The 19,671-nt window shown below is 50.2% G+C and overlaps 1 protein-coding gene across 1 annotated transcript in view; it reads left to right on the top strand.

The window, feature by feature from the left end:
- LTBP2 (latent transforming growth factor beta binding protein 2) overlaps positions 1–19,671 on the top strand; it is a 108,202-nt gene that overhangs the window by 7,051 nt on the left and 81,480 nt on the right. The window contains exons 2-3 of the mRNA XM_077123047.1: positions 99–169; positions 15,992–16,256. Of these exons, the coding sequence (XP_076979162.1) occupies positions 99–169; positions 15,992–16,256 (336 nt within the window). The remainder of the gene's footprint in view (positions 1–98; positions 170–15,991; positions 16,257–19,671) is intronic.

Genomic DNA, 19,671 nt, shown 5'->3' with positions numbered 1-19,671 from the left:
CGGCCTCACTGTGTTACCTGAGGCCCTGCCTGTAAAGGGCAGGACCAGCAAAGGGGCTCTGAGCATCCTTGGGCTGACGGGTTTTGGTGACCCCACAGGAGGAATGTCTGCGGGGGAAAGTGCTGCCCAGGATGGACAACGGCGAACAGCACCAACCACTGTATCAAACGTGAGTGCCCCACTCCATCCCCCTTTCTCCCACAGAGGTGGGCCAGCCTGGGGAGCTTCAGACCCTTTTTCCCCACTCTGCCTTCTGAGGATGCCATCCCTTCCCAAAGTGGAAACAATGAGTAACAGGAGGGAGGGGAGCCAAAAATGCTTCCAGCTGAAAACAGCTTCTCAAATAAAATTCCCTCTCGTATTCTTAAAGCCTTCTGCATTTCCCTTCTGCAGAAAGGCCCCATTTGCCTTGGTCCCAGGGCCCCTTTGGTGCTACATACCTTTGTGAGCTATAGAACACACTCGCCCCAGGGCTGCCTCTTATGCACATTTCCAAGGCACCAATTCATGTCGTGTGCCATGGAAACCCACTGCTACCCCAAGGTCCTCATCCCCAACCACCCTGGCCTCTGTCAGGTACCCTCCCCAGGTGATCAGATGAGGCTCTGCCTCCGAATCTGGGGCAGTCTTCCCTTGGATTTCTCTGAGCCTGGCAGGCTGGCCAGATGAGAGAAAAGAGCTAGGTGCACCCAAAGGGTCGAGAGCTAGGAAGAGCCAGGGCCTCTACGCACAAAACTTTCACTGATGGTGCCTGAGGCAGTCACAGCAACGACAATGAAAAGAGTCCATGCCTACGCAGCATTCACTTTGTGCAAGGTGCACTTCATATATCCTGTGAGGCAGATGTTACCACTATCTATTGGCAGATGAAGAAACTGAGGCACAACAGTTAGGCCACTTACTCAGGTCACATAGCCAGAAATGGCACAGCTTGGATTTGAATCCAGGTAACCTGACCCCGTTGCGCTTCTTAATCATTGCATTCTGCTGCCAGATAGCTTACGTTATCTTTCTGGACCTCATTTTCTACATCTGTGAACTGATGACAATATACTACTACTACCACTTCTCCTGTTTCTGCTACTCCTACCACCAGCTGAGTACTTGCTGTGCATCCAACGCTGCATAAGCTCTTCACATACATTATCTAGTTAAAACCCTCAGTAATCCTACACAGTCGGCATTTAGCTATCACTCCTACTTACATTTGAGGAAACTGAGGCCCAGTTTGGTTGGGAAACATGACTAAGGACACCCTACTAGAGTACGGGAGCTGGAGTGGATCCAGGGACTCTGACCCCAGAGCCCAATACCCTTATCCATTGGGCTTTATTCCTCCCCAACCCCAGTGCAGCTGGGGCATTCTGGAGTTTGGGGTCCCCACAGGTGCTAGCAGGGGTGGGGTTTTGAGGGAGGTCCTTGCATCGTTCTCCTTTGCACCTCAGCTCTCCAGATCTTTGTGGCAGCTCCAGGGGACCTCTGCCCATTCGTCCCTCCTATGGCTGCCACTAACCTCCACCAGGCCCAAAGCCTGGCTGCAAATCCTCAGTCTTGCTAGCACCTTTCCTGACTGTGCCCAGGCCCTTCTCAGCATAATGACAGAATTTATGGAGTTTCCAGTACTGATTAAATGTGCTCATCACTGGTTCTCTGGATGCCTCTGGAGGTAGGGATGGGGATGCTGGTTCACTATGCTCTTGGGTTCTACCTCAGGCCCCATGTCCCTGATCCTTTCCCAGTCTGAAGATGCAGTTTAGGCAGAATCTTGGGTCTGTCTAAGAACTTCCAGACAGAGAAACCGAAATCCCAAACCAAAGAACAAAACAGAACTTCTTCCTGAAAGCCCTTTCCTTTCCAAGGAACCTGGATTAGTGGGGGCTCTCAGAGGACAGGACCCTCTTGTGGCTAGGGGTTGGGGAAGGGACACTTATCCCTCAATTTTTTTTAATGTAATTTTATTGAGATATGTTCATACACCATACAATGCATCCAAAGTAGGCAACTGATGGCTCACAGTATCCTTACATGGTTGATATCATTACATAGCATTCATCACCATGATCATTTTTAGAGCATTTGCATTACTCCAGAAAGTGAAATAAAAAGAAAAAAGAAAAAAAAAATCCCGTACCTCTTTCTCCTCTTTCTTATTCACCATTAGTATTGAAGTCTACCCAATTTTAAGACTTACAATAGAAGTAGGTTAACAGTATAGTATTGACATATATATATATCAGTGGAAAACAAAACATCCAGTACACTGGCAACTGATTCTGTTTTTTTTTTGTTTGTTTGTTTTTAGCAATGTAGTTATACAGTTATTATCAAAGATCAGAGCTACTGGATTACTGATTACTTTAGGTAATTCCGTCTGGCTATTCTAAAACACTGGACACTAAAAAGAAATATCTATATAGTGAGTCAGTAGTCACAGTCATTTGTTAAATCCTAATTCTCAGTTATACCTCCTCCCTCTCATTTGTTCATTCTCTCAATCTTCAGAGCTATCTAGGCAATGACCATTTTAACTTCTTCATGCTTGTTGACCCTATGGGGTACAGGAGGAAATTGGTTGATGTTCTTGGAGAGGCTGGAACCTCTGGTTTTTAGGATTTATCTGGCCTAGGATCAATCTGGAGGCCTGAACTTTCTGAAAAAGTAAATTTACTAAGAAAAACTTTTATAGAGACTTAGATAGAACCCAGACACTCCCTAGGGTTTTCAGGAATTCTGTTGGTTGGGGCATGGCATACCATGTTCATCTAAAATATCCAGCTAAAGCTTGCAACCTCCAGAATGACTTCTCGACTCAATTTGAAATCTTGTAGTTGCTGAAACTTTATTTTGTTCCATTTGTTTCCCCCCCCCCCCCCCTTCTAGTCAAGAAGGCTTTCTCAATCCTGTGATGCCAGAGCCAGGCTTATCCCTGGGAGTCATGTCCCATGTTGCCAGGGAGATTTATGGCCCTGGGATTCATGTCCCACGTAGGGAGACTTGTCCCTCATAATTTTAAAGGGGTCCTTGAAGAGCTGGTAACTTGCCCAAGGTCCCAAGGCTCATTAGAGGAGGATCTGAGGTTCAAAGTAAACTCTGAGTGACTTTCCAAGGCAGAGGGGCCAGGCATCTGGATAACTCGGTGGTTTTATGCAAAGCAGAATCTCTGGGTTGGAACCTGGACACGGGCATTTTTTTAAAGCTCCTTGATGATTCTAGCCAGGACCAAAAACCACATGGCAGAGTTTGGGATGAATCATAGGAAGATCTGCATTGGGGCCCAACTCAAACCTGAGTATTCTCACCAATCCTCTGAATTTTACTATAGTGCAGAATTTGTTTCAGCAGGTCTGGGGAGGAGCTGGGGATCCTGTGTTTCTAACAATCCCCCAGGAGAGGCTGATGCTGCTGGTCCAAGGACCACACTTTGAGTTGCAGGGACTTTGGAGACCTGGAAAAGATTTGGGTGGGAGGTGAGAGGAGGGTTGGTATGTCTAGAGAGCTTGGCCTTTGCCAGGAGGCAGCACTGGCTTTAGAGAGTGTTGTTGAGTCTTGAGTTGAAGCTGGAGCAGGGTGGCTCTGGAGGTGAGGAGCTGATTTCTCACCAGCTGCCTGAGGGATCTAGGAATCAGCCCTGGAGTTTCTCAGTTTCCTAACTTGCTTGTGACTTTCCAGCGTCGGGCTCTGCCAAAATGGAGTTTCGACACTGGAAACTAGGGGTTGGATGAGTTTCCAGATTGTCACAGTACCACACAGTGTGTGCATCCTCGAGCTTGAGCCAGGTGCTGCTCCAGAGGCTGCCAATACCTGCTCTAGACTCAGCCCCTCCACCCTGGGGTACTCACCCCTGTTGGCTCTCTCCCTGGCCCCCTCATCCTGCTGAACCCCTGGTCGCCCCACCCCTGACCTGGGCATTCAGGCTGGCAGCTCTCCTGGAGCAAATTGCCAGTGGGCATCAGCCTTTCGCACAAGGGAAAGGGCATAAAGGAAAGGGCTTGTCCACTGAAGGGCTGAATGCTAATTAGCTGGTCCCCAATACTGTTTGCTTCTTGCTATTTTGCTGCTAATGAACCTAAGGAGAATCACGTGGGCGGTGGGGTGTTGGCCCTGGATGGCTGGGTTAAGAGCTCTTTAGAACATGGAGCTCTTGGCTCCACACCCTGTCAGCTGGCTCCCTTGCTTCCCCCTGTGGTTTGTGTTTCCCTCTTCCCTCCCCACAGCTGCCCTTCTGGCTGCACTTGAGACCTCTGATGCCGAGGACCGCTCATGATTCCATTTTAGCAGTTTCACACATATGGGGTGCCTCCCCAGGCCGGCAAGAGAGGGGGGCTGACAAGTAAGGATGTGTGACATCCCCCCACCGCCTTCCCCAAATGAAGTGTAGTCCCAGAGCCGTGTGGTTTCTCCCAGATACCTGCGGGGAGCAGCCCACTGCCTGTGACAAGAGCATGGTGGCCCTTTCCCAGCCCCCTTGCCTCCTCCCACATGATCCTTGATCGCTGTGACACACCAGCCCTACCCTCCCTCTCTCCTTCTCCCTGACATCATCTCTCCTGCATCCCTGCTCAGTCACCAGACCTCAGGGAGCCCCCAAGTCTGCAGGTGCCTATTACTGGAGACCTGCTTGTCCCTCCACCTTGGTGTGGTCTCGTGAGCTGGACTGTCTTTTCTTCTTCAGATTTCAGTATCTGCCTTTCCCTCTGAGGCTTTGCCAACTCTCCCGAGTGATTTATGTGTTTGTTATTTGTGCAGGCATCTGACTCTGGGGCCTGTCTGTTCAGCTCAGCTGAGGGGAAGGACTGGAGGGTGTGGGGTGACAGCGTCCTGTTTAGAGTTGCTGCTTTTGGAAGACTGGCCTGTCTTCCCAGACAGGCTTACCCCGTGGCCACCCCAACAAACACACCCAGAGTTTGGGGGCCTTCAAAGGCTAATGCTGGGGAAGGGGGATTTGGAGAATTTCCTGAACTGTCAGCCTAGATGCATGGGGGCTGGGCATGCTGGGGGAGGGGAGGGGGCAGAAGAGAGTCCTTGCACCTATTAAGGAAGGCTCTAGATGGATTATGTCCCCCCACCCCACCTTTGGCCCTGAAGTAGAGAGGCTCAGGGTTAAATGTGTGTGCTTTGGATCCTGGCACCAAGTCCAAGAAGAATTGGTTTGAATCCCAGCTCTGTGTCCTCAGGCCAGTGACTGGTCCTCTCCTAGCCATAGAGCCTTATTTGTAGGATGGGTGTAATCTCTACAGAGTTGTGCTTTAAGATTGATGACAACAACACTCTAGTTCTCGCTTTGAGCCAGGTACTATTCTAGGCACTTTGTTATCAATTTTTAATCTTCACAGCAACCCTATGAGCTAGATTTGATTCTTATCCTCATTCACAGATGAGGTTAGCTGTTTGTCCAAGGTTGTGCAGCTGGGAATCAGCAGCGCTTGGATTTGCATCTGGGTAGCCTGGCTCCAGAGTGTAAGAGCTTAACACTTGGCTCCCTGCTAAATGAGCGAATGTGTGTAGTGAGCCTGGCACATGGCAAATTTTGCTTTTACTTTTACTGCTAGATCCAGGAGACTGTGTTGGAGTGCTTGGGTTTAAATGCAAGCTCTGCCACTTAGTGGCTGTGTGACTGTGGGCAAGTTGCTTAAGCTCTCTGTATCTCAGTTTCCTCTTCTGTAAAATGTGGCAAATATTAGTCCCTACCTCACAGAGTTGTAAGGAAAAAATGAGAGAACTGAGGTCAAATTTTTAGTTCAGACTTGAAAGGTCCTATGGGATCTGTTACTGAGGGCAGGGGCCGCAGCTTCCTGTCCCCAGCATGCGGCACAGTGCCAAGTGTGTGTCCATTGGGCATATGGTAAAGGCTCAGTAAATATGTACTGAATAATACGGGGTCCCTCCCAGGCCTGCCCAGAGAGGACCCCTTCCACTGCTCTAAGTTCTATCACCCTTCCAGAAAGCACCCCATGGCACTCAGGGGGATCTGGGGATAGAGACGCTCCGGCCAGCCTGGGCCTCTGTTCCTGCCTTGTTGCTCCAGGGCCCCTGACTGCTTGGTGAGCATTGGAACTCCTTGCTGAGCATTCCTTCTGGTTCACATCTCCATCCTATGAGGACCCCATCCTTTCCCTTGTGGCTTCCTCCTTCTCCCCTGTGGGAGTTTATCTGGCCCCACCCATCCTAGCCCTGAAGTGACCCCCATCCCAAAGGGGAAGAGTTTGTCAAGGTCAATAAGAGTCCAGCTTTGGAGCCAGATCCCCTTGGGTTCAAATCCTTGCTCCATTACTTACTCTCACAGTGATCTCAGACAAGTTGCTTGTCCTCTCCAAACCTCAGTATCCCCCTGCACCATTGGGATTGAGACTAGTATGTATAATAGTAATGAGAATGAAGGGAGGTGATACATGTAAAGCAGTCAGTCCTGCTGTAAAGGTAAGTGCTTAACACGTGTTAGGAAAAAAGGCCAGGGCAGCAGTGGGATTTTCATGTTCTCTGTTAACTGGTTAGGAGCTGCCAGGAGTTTTTGGGTGACTCATCTCTGGGTGAACTACCCTATGGGACTCAGGAGTTGGCAGGAAGTGATGGAGATGAAGGTGCAAGGTGGCCAAGGGGGATAATCAAATTACCTCAGTGGAGACCCAGCTAATAGGAACTGCGCGGTCCCAGAAAGGGGCACTGCCCATCCCTACCTACCCTCACTATGCGGTAGGCTCTTTAGATTTTCCTAGTGAGCAGGTGTGTGTCCATCTGAAGCTTTTTGCTCAGAGAGGTGTTTAGGAGATGTCCTTGCCGAAAGCTGGGTCTTTTTCACACCCAGAAGAGTGCCCATTTGGCACATGTTTGTTAAAGGACTGAATGGGTGAATGATCATGGGTGGCCTTGCTTCCTTCCCTCCCAGAACTGCCTCTTCTCCTTTGTGGCTTCTCTTTCTCTACTCAACATCTGAATGTTGGACTTCTCTGGGACTTTTCTCAGATCTTCCAAATCCCCCACCCCAAGGAGGGGGTCCATGGGAACCAAGCCAAGCAGTACTTGCCACCATTTATTTATTGAGCACCAGTAGAACTGTGCCAGACAATTAACATGCAATAATAATAATAATGGCCAATGCTTTCTCTGTGCCAGGACTGCGATAAATCCTCTCATCCTTCTTCAACCCTATGAGTTGGACATCATGTTAATCTCTGTCTTAGTTCCCTCCTGGGTTCCTGACTGCTGCTTCTCCTCTACTCAACAACTGAATGTCGGGTTTCCAAGAAATTAGTCCTGGACCCTCTTCTTTTTTCAGCTCACCGCTCCTGGAATGAGCTAATGCATTCCCATGGATGTAAACATCGTCTCTAGCTGATGATGCCCAGATTTATATAAATGTACAACTTCAGCCAGACTTCTCCGACCTCCAGACTCATGTATCCCACTGCCTACTTGACATCCACACTTGATGCCTCCCAGACATCCCAAGCCCAGCTTACTAAACAAAACTCATGATCTCACTCCCTCTAAGCCAACTCTCCTATCCAGGTCTTACCCACCCTGTTACATGGCACCGCCATCTGATTTCTAGAGCCACTCACCTGGCTCAGCTTTATGTCCACACCATCACCAAGCCCTCTTTGTTGTACTTCCTACACCTCTTGTGAGCCTGTTTGCTACTTTCTGCTTCCCCAGCTACCTCTCCAGTCCGGAGTACAGTCCTGGCGCTCTGGGGTGACTATAACAGCCCTCTGACTCTCCCTGTGCCACCCTGATGTCTGGTTCCTTTTCTATACATTAGATCCTGACACTTCCCCACCTGAAACCCTTCTGCTGCTGCTGAAGAACACATCTGGCTCCCAGCTCTCACCCCTGGCTCATTGAACTCAGCCTTAGTTCCTGGAATGTGCTGCCCCTGGGCTGTTGCACATACTACTCTCTCTGTTTGTTTTTCCTCCTCTCTTAAAGTGGCTGGCTCCTTGTCATCTTTCCAATTTCCATTTCAGCTTCCCCACCTCAGAAGAGCTGCCCCTAAGCTGTCCCCCACTAGCCTTGTTATTCTAGCTCTCAGCCCCTTGATTCTTTTTCCTTTGTAGCTTTTTTTTTTTTTCTGTATGCTCTATGGAATGGGGATGGGGGGGTCACATTTCCTTCTTCTTTCATGTGAGTATCCCCTTATTGCAGCACCGTTTGTTGAATTTTTCTCTTTTGGTTTGGTTTTTCATTTGTTTGTTTTTACTTGTTTGTTTGTTTTTTGGGAAGTGCGTGGGCCGGGAATCGAAGCTGGGTCTCCCTCATGGCAGGTGAGAATTCTACCACTGATCTACCCTTGCACCTCCCTCCTTTGTAGCTTGTATCCCAATTTCTGTTCCTCTGTTTGTTTGTTTACTGGTTTTGTGATGCTCTCTCTGACTCATTAGGAAGCTCCATAAGGAAAGAGACTGTGTCTGTATAATTTACCATCCTAGGCAATTAGTTGATATTGAATACATGACCATTTTCTAGCTAAGGACACGGATGCTCAGGGAGGTTAAGAAACTTGTCCAAGGTCACACAGAGTTCAAATGCAGGTCTCATTGCCTTCCAGGCCACATACTTCTCCATGTTGCACCCTGGCCTTGGCTGAGTTGTAAGTGGGAATGGTGTGCCCCTTCCCTCCTGACCCTTCCAGGTCCTGGTCATGGAGCTGGTGCTGCTGAAGGGGTTGCATGGTTCATGTCAACCATGGTGCCATCTTCCATGCCTTTGGGGCCACTCCCCTGAAAGGACAAGTCCCCAGGCTTGTCCCTGATGGCAGAAGTCCCAGGACCCCATCCCATCTTTCTCTCATCTCCAGAGGTACCTTTGGCACCGAGTCTCCTAAGCCCTGCCTCCTCCAGGAGAAGGTCGTCGAGCTGTGGGGATGGATGGGTGACTCTTCTGCTTTGGGGCAGGAGCTGGAGACAAAACTAGGCCTTAGCCCTGGGCCAAGAGCTGCACCCAGAGGTCTCCTTCCTCATGTCTGCTGCAACTGGTGGGAAATCAGGACTGCTCTTCGCCCCAGACCCTGGCCCCCAGCTGGCCTGCGGCATTGCAGCATTTGTTAATGCAATTAGCAGGGCAGTCCACTCTGAGGGGCTGGGGCCAAAGTCTGACTCACACCTCCCCTTCCTCCCCTTCCTCCCCTTCGGCCGCCAAACGGTAGAGGGCCGCTTGGCCTTCCAGACGGCGTCTGCAGAGAGTGTGCCAAGGGCCAAGAACGGCATCTTTCTCTCATTAGAGGCTTTTATGTGAACACAACTGCTATTTTGGAGCTAGGCGCTTGGCCCGGCCCCTGAGCCAAGTGCCGTTTCCAGCCGTCCCAAGCTGCAGCCCCGACACAGCTGTGGTGGGAATTGGGTGAGTCCCTGAGGGCTTGGCTTCTCCCACAGCCTGGGGCTCGGCACCCGAAGTCGGGCCTGGGGGATACGGCCCCCGTTCAGGACTTAGGTGTGGAGAGGTTGAGTTCCAGGAAGGATGCTGGAGTGTATGTGAGCCCCAGGAGCTCCTTTCTGTGGAAACCAAAGGTCAAGGCTGTGAAGAAACAGCACAGGGCCACAGGTGCACCCCCCAGTGACCTAACTCATGGGGGAAACTGAGGCCTCCGGGAGGTCTAAGGGGAAAAGGGTTGAGGTAAATATTGTGGGGCTGGGGTGGGAGGAAACTGTCCCAAATGCAAAGGCATTTGTGCTCGGAAGGGCACGTGGCCCCAGCAGGGGAAGGAATTGGGAACTCAGTGGATAGGTTTGCAGTGTTCCACCGACATGGATTTTCGGAAAGTTGGAAGTTTAATTTGGGAAGCAGCTGAGCTTCAGGTGTGGGGCTGGGCCCAGAGTCTGGTCGGGAGTTGAGGTTCATCTCCCAGATAGCAGGATGTGGTGCTGAAAGCCTCGGCAAGGAGTGGGGAGGCTTAAGTGGCCCACCCTGAATTTGGGACCTCATCTAATGGGTCGTATATGGAGGGAGAAAGTATCTCTGGGGCCCAGATGAGAGAGCTGATATGAAATGCCCTGCCTGAGGAGGGGGTCGGGCTATATTTAATCTCTAACCATGGCCTGCAACAACACTCCCTTTCCTGGGAAAATGGTCAAGGCCAAGAAGTTCAAGAGCCATCTTACCTATGCTGTTGAGGGCATGGTGTTTTTACAGAGCTCTGCGGCACTGGCCAGCAGAATTTTCTGCAGTGGCAGCCATGTTCTATATCTGCCCTGCCCAATAAAGCAGCCACCAGCCACATGTGACTATTGAACACTTGACATATGGCTAATGCAACTAAGGTGCTGAATTTTCATTTTACTTAATTTGAAGAAATTGAGATGTAAATAGCCACATGCGGCTCCTGGCTACTGTGTTGTAGCTTTAGAGAGTACAAGGTATTTTTGCAATCATGAGCTCCACTGAGACAACAACTCTCCAAGCAGGAATTATCGGGTCCATTTTATGGATGGGTCAACTGAGGCACTATCTCAGTAAGATGAGGCATGCCCAGGGTCACACAGCTGGGATGCAGCTGAGCGGGGATCGAACTAAATCTTTCTGAGCCCCGACCCCATATTCTTTCAGCTACCAAGTAGCTGACCCCCAGAGACTCTGAGTTGGTGGTGGGAGCAGCCCCCATCTGGGAGCTGTTTCCAGAATCCACCCCCAGGCCTGCCCATTCCGAGTCTGTTCTCCTCCCAAAAAAGTAGGGGTTTTGTGTAGGATATCTGAGCAAACTTCCGAGTGACTGCTTTGGAGCAAAGTAAAGGCAAAGGGGAAAAGACAGGAAGGTGGGGGGCGGGGGGGAACGAGGGCTTACATTTGCTTTTTTTTTTCTTTCGAAGCAATTTCAGGAGTTTTCTTTTTAATTCCCCCCGCCCCCCGCTTTTGCCATCTTACTAACTCCACAGTGCTGACCTCCCAAAGCTGAAACATTCCACATGTCCAATTCTCAATGAAGGAGAGAGGGCCCTGGAAGTGGCCGAAAATAAAGGGTTCAGAAAGAGTCCAAAACATGGGCTTAATCTGACACAGGGAGGCCACCAGATAACATAGCCTTTCAATTGTCCAAGGGTCCGTCCTCCCCAGGGAGGGCTGGGGTCTATTCTCCAGGGAAGTGTAACCGCTGATGGCTGAACACGGACATTGCAGCACCGTGCTTGAAAACCCTCCACCAGTAAATCAATCAGCCAAGATCCATTCAATCCACATACCCCACAGCGGGCTGATTTCTCCAGTACAAGGTGTGATCTCTGCTCTTGAGGAAAAATGGGACGATGGGGGCAAGGTTTTGCAAAACAGGAAGACCTGCTGGCTGCCATAGTAGGGGTTTTCTCTCCTAAAACACCCACAGCACTGCATGGACCTGCCTCTCCCAGGCCCTCAGCATTTCCTTCTTTGCTCTATGCAATGAGGCCCTGCCACCCGCAATTCCGAGACAGCTGACTTCTTTTTGATACTTCAGTTTTGAAATCTGGTTCACTGGACATGGGAATGTTTCTTTTGTCTCCTCTACACCTTCCAACAGGATCCCAAACTTTTGGACTTCCTGCATCAATAAAATATCTAAAAATCTCCTTAGGTATCAGTATAGAGTTTTTCAGTATGCCAACTGAGGATGTTAGGGGGAAAAAAATGACGACAAAAATACAGCTATCATTTGCCATCGGTTTTAATTCAAAAAGGACATTTTAACACCCAAAACACGGGAAAGACGTAATCTTAGAATAAAACCATCCTTTGAATGGGGAAGAAAAATAAATTCACAAAAAAATTTCAGGAAAGTGTATTTCTTTTCCTCATTTTATGGCAGACTAGTTTAAAGCATCGTAAAAACGTCGCCTTTCACAGACAGGCACTTGGAACCACCATCGCGGACCATTTGAGGATCTATTTTGGGAAGTATTTACTCTGTTCACATAATGTATATGGCCAGAGGCTAGACCCAGAACAAAATGATATAAACAAACATTTTTGCAAGGAAATCAGGTAGTCACCAGCAGCTTGCCAAGACTTGTGCAAATGACACCAGGGAGGATGCAAGTGAAAAAAGGCATTCAAACAGCGAGCTGGTGAAGGCTGGTTCTAAATCTTTGAAAACATGAAACTTGCCGGAGGATCTGCCTCAACAGATCAGCCCTCTGTGCAAAGATTTCTTAGTGATAGATCCTGAAAGGTTATCATCCCGAGGATTTTTTTTTTCCCGACCAACAAATCTAGTTGGTTTGGAAGTAGATGAAATTTAGAGCTTTTATTTACCCTGATATTATAGACATATTTAAAATGCTATTTTAATGTTTTAAAACTATTTTAATAGTTTTCCCACAACTGCCCATTCTCCAAGAATCATTAATCATACCGACCAAAGTGTGCCAACCGGGGCCCTCATTGAGGATCCAGTCCCCTGCTCGCCAAGGGGCTTCCATGGCTGTGAGAACATGGCGCTGGGCAGAGCTTCCTCCGTGCAGGACCTGGTGCTTGCTTTTGTACTCCAACATCCAGTCCAAGCACCAAGAGAAGGTGCTCAAGAAATGTTTGTGGAACGTATTAGCAAACAAGACACAACCGGAGTCAAGGTAACTCAGGATGAGACAAGGGGGCTCGGCATGTGGGAGCTGGATTTGGAATCTTGGGTTTCCAGAGAGGAAAAGATTTTAGTGTTGAAGTCAAGGATGGGCCATCCTTGAGGCTTAGCGTGGAGGAATTGATGCTAAACTGTTTTCCAAAGGCCATCTTCTGGGCAAGGACCACCCTCTCACCTGTGGAAGCGAGATTGCTGTAGGATCTGTCCTCTCACTCACACCAGGCTTGGGTTTGAGAACCCAGTAGTGATGCAGCATTCACAAGCTACTTGGAAACCACTCAGGCCTTCCCTTTCTACTCCCACTTCTGCCTCAAAAAAAACCCCACCAAACTCTGGCCAAGACCTATCCTGGAGACATCTGCTTCCCACTGTGTTCTCTGACCATGATTTGGCTGTGCGGCCACATTTCCTGTAGTGACAGAGTCCTATGGGTGGTCTGGTGGGGCCTAAGTTGGCTTGGGTACATGGAGTGCCAGTCAGGCAGGGATCCGGAGGCACTGAGGAAAATACTGTTGTTGGGATCCAGCTAGTGGCTGGGATCCTGGAGGAAGGCTCATCATTTCCCTACTCTCCTTACTCCCCACCCCTGTTAAGGCAGGCTGGCCTTGGGTGCCTGTGGTGGGCACAATCCCCAATCTACTCAGCATCACCTCCTCCTGGAAGCCTTCCATGATTCTCCCTACTCCCTGCTTCTGCCGCGTTAGGGGCTTCTGCCAACTCAGTGCTTACTATAGCCCTTATGTGTGCGTGTTTCTGTGTCAGATAGTTGCCCCTTAAAAGAGGGACCCTCTTTTTTGCGAACCTCACAATTAGTTAATTGAATAAATATATGAGCTGGTAAATATCCTCCATGATCATCAACAAATCACTATGAGGACTTTGAAGAAGGATGGGGTCCTGAGGTCTTTACCGTAGGGCCAACCTGGGTGTGCAGCTTCCCCGGGTCAGGGATATCAAGGGCTGTTTGGTGGCTGACTTGAAGCTGCAAGTCCCTTTTGTTTCATCATCGACTCCAGGCCAAGGCTCAGAGACAGTAAGGAGGGGACATATCGTCCTGGCCTGTGCCCAGACCCTGGAGAGTTGGCAGGGTAGAGAAAGCTGGGCTTTTTAGTCTACTGGACCTATGTTTGAATCCTTGCCCCACTATTGACTAGCTGGATGGCCTCAAGCAAGTCTGTTAACCTCTCTGAGCTTCAGAGACATTATTCATAAAGTGGGAGTGATCATCACACCTGCTGCCTAGAACTGTTATGAGGATTGAATGAGATAGTGTATGCAAAGCACAGTGCCTGGCAAGTTGTAAGTACTCAATAAATAGCAGCTGCCATAATGATAATTATTCTTATATTATGATTAGGCATCACAGCAGGAAGTGTAAGGGACAATTACTACACTTGGTGGGGCTGATCATAATAGTTGGAGAGTTGAGATGTACATTAAAAGCCCATCGCATTGAAGGGGGCACCCAGGGCAGGCCCGGTAGGTGGTATCTACGGTAACCACTATTTCCAGTCATTCACAGGAGGGAGAAGTCACTGAGAGGTGGGTCAGGAGGGAGGGGGAGGTGAGCCTCTAGGGAACAGAAGGACTTAAATAAGTGGAGAGGAGTGCAGACAGAGTTCTAGGGAGGGGCACAGTACAAGCAGAGGCAGAGAGAAAAGAAAACAGAGGCTCCTTGGTAGCCATCAACAGGAGGCCAGTGGGTGGACCAGAATTCTTGGAGGAATTGTTAGAGAGGGATCAGACTGGGGAGGATCTGCATTGCTGATCCACGGACTTGAATTCTGAAGCACTGGGAGCCACTGAAGGCTTCTGAGAGGGAAGGACATGGACCAGGTGGGATTTTAGGGATACTTTTCCAGGCTGGTCCCTAGGTTTGGATTCTAAACTTGTTCTCAGAAAGGAAAACTCAGCTCACAAATCCCAGGCCCCTGGTTGTTAGTTCATCATTGCACTTAGAATAGACTCCTGACTCATCACTGAGGCTATGAAGGTCTGTGTATCCTGCTTTTGACTTCTCTTGCTATGCACGAACTACACTCCCTGTCCCTCCCCAGCCCCCAAACTTCCTGGGTTTCTTGGGCTTCCTTGAACATGCAAAGTGGGGTCCAGAGCTTTGCACTTGCCTTTCCCTATACCTGGAAGACTTTGCCTCTTTGTTGGCCCTCTACTTCCTTTGCACGCACATCTCACCCTTCTGAGAGGATGCCCTGACCTCCCTCTTGACACGATGCACTGCGTCCTCTAGTTCAATTGTCTTCACAACCCTTGATACTGCCTGGAACTACATTATGCTATTGTTTGCTTGTTTCTTGTCAGTCTCCCTGACTCAATTTTAAGCTTCATGTGGGCAAGGGCTTCGCCCCCAATGCCCAGCATACGGCAGTAGCTCAACAAATATTTGTTGAATCAATGCGTGATAGACGGATGAGACATTTGGGTTCAGATGGTCCGGTATGAGTCAAACCAGTCTCTCCTGGTCACAGAGAAGGATGGGGAAGGATCCCGCACCCCAGTATAGGTCTCTGCATGTGACTTTAGCTTGGCTATTAATGATTGGATGTAACCCCAGACTTTGCAAGATGATGAAGGGCAGTGAAGGGAGAAGTCACGACCTTGAGGCTGGCATCTGCTGCACAGAGCTGGCTTGGGGGAAGGGGCCAAGTTGCAGGCCGAACCCAGGGTGGGGGAGGGCCCTGATCAGGGGTTCCACCACTTGCTCAGGGGGTGGGAGGCTGAGAGCAGATGCTTTCTCTGACTCAGGACAGGAGAGGAGAGACTCTCATGCTGAAGATGCCTTCCAGAGACCCCTTGAGCTCCCCCAGTACCCTCAGCCACTCCTCACATGATTCACTAGGGAGGCCAAATGGGTTGGTCGAGATCACACAGATTATGAGTGACAGCAAAAAGAACAATATCTCAAACCCCCTGGCTGTCAGGCCAGTGCTGAGCCTTTCCCATAAAATAGACTGCTTCATTCCTTCCTTCACTCCCTCATTCATTATTGATTCAAAATACACTGTGTGAAAAAAAAATAGTGACAGTCTCTGTTCTAAGTTCTGTGGCTATAGAAGGGAACAAAACAAAGCATCTGCCCTCGTGGAGCTCCCAGTCTGGGAGGAGAGTCAGATATCAAACCACAGAACATCTAAGTATATGATACATCATCAGGCAGGGAACTTCGCCCTCAGGGGGTTTTGCCGGAGTGCGGGTGGGAGCCCACTTCACGACTCTGGTCATTTGGTCTTTGGCTATCCAATGATCAAAGGCAACCCTCATCCTGGTGGTCTAGGGTGGAGGAGAGAGAGAAACGGGCCATGGGAGCCTTCTGAGGCCAGGAGTTTGGCTTCCTGCTTGAGTGGGGAGGCCAAGCCGCACTCAGCCCTCTCCATGGACCCTGAGAGGGGGGTATCAGGTCAGCCCACACCCTCAAGCCCCTCCCTGTCTCCACAGCCGTGTGCCAGCCCCCGTGCCAGAACAGGGGCTCCTGCAGCCGGCCCCAGCTCTGCGTCTGCCGCTCCGGCTTCCGCGGAGCCCGCTGCGAGGAGATCATCCCCGAGGAGGAATTTGATCCCCAGAACTCCAGGCTGGTGCCCCGACGCTCGGCCCAAGGTTCAGCCCACCTGCGCAGGAGCAGTGCACCCAGAGAAAGCGGCGTGGCTGGAACACGGCCACTGGCCCCGCAGCTGCCACAGGCCACACAGCTGCCACTGCCCAGGTAAGACCCCTCCTCGGTAGAATCTGCAGGTCCTGGGAGTGTTGTCCCTCCCTCTCTGCAGGGGCTTCTTCCTTAGGGCCATGAATCCCTCTGGTGTTTGGGGAGGATCTTACTGGAGCTGGCTGGAGCTCCCCTTCCTTCCCTCTCCTCTGCCCTCCTCTCCTGTCCCTGCCCCTGCCAGAGGAGTGAACAGGAGAGCAGGTATTGAGGTTGACACAGGCTTGGCCAGGCTGATTGGAAGGTGAAGTCTTGACCCCTGAATGCATGGAAAAAGGCTGAGGAGGGTGTGTCTCTGGACCGGTGCCTCTTGTTTCAAGCCCTGGCTTTGCCACTACCTAAGTGGGTGACTTCGGGCAAATTACTTACCTCTCTATGCCTCTAATCCCTCATCAATAAGGTGGGACGGTAATAACACCTACCTCGTGGGTTTAGATTAGACAATAAAAGGAAAGTGCTTAGAACAGTGCCTGGTGCATAGTAAGCTCTTTATAAAAGTCACTTATCATCATTATTATTAGCCTGTGGTTCCCTGTGATGTAGGAAGCCTTCCTCTGCCAGACAAAGCCCCTTCAGTTCACTCACCACCCAGCTGCAACCTCTCTCCTTGGAGGGGAGGAAAAGGCAGGTGTGGGGGAAGGCGTAGAAGAAAAAGTGGGTGAGGGGAGTATTCATGGGCAGCCTGCCCTGGCCTGCTTACAGCCAATCTGGCTAGACTTTTGCTAGCTCAGAACAGGAAATCTGAACTTTGTAAATGGGTCCATTTCTAGGGGGGCTGTGTTTTCCTTTTGGTTTTTTTTTTTTTTTTCTCCTTTTGGTTTTTCAATTTGGTTTTTCCATTCGTTTCCTACTTAAGTTCTTTATGGAATCTTGCAATCTTGACTTGCTGAACTAAGGGGAAAAGGATTTGCCTTCTTGGAGGTCTGGAGAACCAGGGAGAGGAGGGAAGATCTGGAGGTCAGATCCCCAGAAGAAAAGCTAAGGAAAGTCTGGCTGCATTGGGGGTAGATAAAGAGAAGGAGACTGAGGTTGTCTACTCCTCCGAAAGGGGGTGGGACCAGGCTGAACAGGGTCTGGGTCAGTTTGGGCCCTTTCTGAGGGCAGCTGGGAGTCAGAAGAGCTGAAGAATAGACTCAAGTAGAAGTCTAGGGAGCTCTTCTGGTCAAAACCAGAAGACCCAAACCCTGTGACCAAGGCCCAGCATGCTGAGGTAGAAACCAGGGGCAGAGCCAAGGGATCAGGAGCTCAGTGGACAACACAGGGGTTAGGGCAGAGGTCAGAACTGGCTGTGAGCATATGGACAGGACCTCAGTCTTTCTCTGAGTGGGCCGGGCTGCAGGTCTGAGTAGCTCTACCTGGGGAGAAGGCACCTAGAGGAGCATCAGGGGACCAGCTCAAGGTCCAGCCAGGAGCAGGGTGGGTGTAGGGTCCTTCCAGCAGGGCTTTCCCGCTGCAAGCTCTCTTTTGGCTTATGAGATCCATTCATTTTTAAAGGATTGATCTTGTGTGTGTGTGTTTATGTGTGTTGGGGCTGGTTGCTGGATAATTCGCTCTACCCTTTCCACCCTTGAATCTGAGATATTTGAAACCCCCTACCCCATCTTCTCAGCCCATCTAATTCCTCCCCATTCTTCAAGGCCCAATCCCACCTCCCAAAAGCCTTCCCCGATTGCTTTGCCCCAGTTATCTGACCCCTGCGGCCCTTACTGCCTACAGCGCACACTTAGCGCTCAGCCGTGTGGGCCTGTGTCCTACATCTGCAATCACACTCTGTGTGGCCTGCACCTTTGCAGACAGGGACACTCTCTTGTATTCTGAATTTCCCTGCAACTCCTCCCACAGTACCGCCCTTATAGAAAGTGCTCAGTGTGTATTTGCTGTGTGACTCTTAGTCCAAACTGAAGAGTTAGTCTAGAAAAAGGGACCCCTTGGCATTGTGTCCCCACGCTGTCCCAGGAGGTGAGGCCTCCCTGCCAAGTCCCATGGTGTTCCATGCATCCCTAGAACTGTGTCCTTCCTGTAAATTAATCTATCCCTGGTACCTAACACAAAGCCCAGCCCATAGTAGGTGCTCAATCAACATATGTTAAATGAATAATAAACAAGACTAGATGCTCAGAAGAGGAAGCTGTGAGGGAAGGATGGAAGAGAGAGATGTGAAGGTTTCATGCAGTGCAAGAGTTAGTGGAGGGCGCAGGTCCTGGGCAATGTCTTGGGCCCACAGCAGGGCCATCATCTTTGAGTTTCTCAGGCTCCCTGGCCAGGGGCTACTGTGATATTCTTAATGATCTGCAGCCTTCAGGCCAGCTCAGTCCCTCTCTGTCCTGGGGCCTCAATGCCATGAAATCTGGGAAAGTCAAGCAGTCCTGCTGTCGGCCCAGCTGTGTTTTGCTTTGAGAGGCCAAATCCCACTTGCCTGGTGGTGTCAGACATTTCCTGTAGGCTTGGCCAGGTTTCCCAAGCAGCTTCTGGCCTCTCTCCTGATAGCAGCTTGGAAAGGCCCTTTGCGTCCAGATAGAGGGAGTGACATGACACAGAGGGCAATCTCAGAGTGGGAATGGGGGGTGCAAAATGTCTGGGGAGGGGAGGCACTGCAGGGATTGGTGATGGCCAGACGCCCCCTTCTAGTAGCGCACTAGACACACTAAGAGATGTGGGTGCAAGGAGGAAGGTAAGAGAAAGAGGCCAGGAGAGCCCTGGGCACCAAACAGGACGCCCTCCAGACAGCAAGATGTGGTTTGATCTTTTCCAGCTACAGCCTGGAGACTGCCCCTGAGCCTCAGGCCCAGGCTTCTTTCCCAAAGCTGGGCAGAGGGCCTGTCCCACCTGGGGAGCAAGTGCCAAGCAGCTGGGGAAAGGCCTTGAGAGATAGGGTGAGTGGGAGGGTTTCAAGAACCTAAGACTAGAGGCTTTGGAAACAGTGGAATAAACCAGCATGTTGCAAATGTCAGTGGGCATGTGAATCACCTGGGATCTTGTGAACATGCATATTAGGTAGTTCTGGGGTCAGGCTGAGATTCTGCATCTTTAACATGCTCCCGGGTGATGCTGATGCTGTTGGTCCACAGACCACACCCTGAATAGTGAGTCTGGGCTTTGGATTCAGACAATCCTGATTTCCAATTCTGGATTTCCCTCTTACCAGCTGTGTGACTTCAGACACGCAGTCTAACCTCTCTGAGCCAACAGTCTCCACCTGATAGGATTGTAAATGAGATCACCTGAGTAGAATACTTCGTATGGAGCCTGACATTAGTAAGTGCTCAATAAATATTATCCATTATGAGCTGTTTCTCTTTGCCACGAGGACATGGGCAGAGAAAATCAGAGTGCTTGTGTATGGGTAAATGTATGTGCAGATCAGCTCTGGGGAGAAGTTGGAGCCCGGGATCTGGCCTTAGGAGAGATGTGAATAGCA

The sequence above is a fragment of the Tamandua tetradactyla genome, chromosome 12 (assembly GCF_023851605.1).
Source record: "Tamandua tetradactyla isolate mTamTet1 chromosome 12, mTamTet1.pri, whole genome shotgun sequence".
Classification (NCBI taxonomy): domain Eukaryota; kingdom Metazoa; phylum Chordata; class Mammalia; order Pilosa; family Myrmecophagidae; genus Tamandua; species Tamandua tetradactyla.
This window is presented reverse-complemented; position numbering and strand designations above follow the sequence as displayed.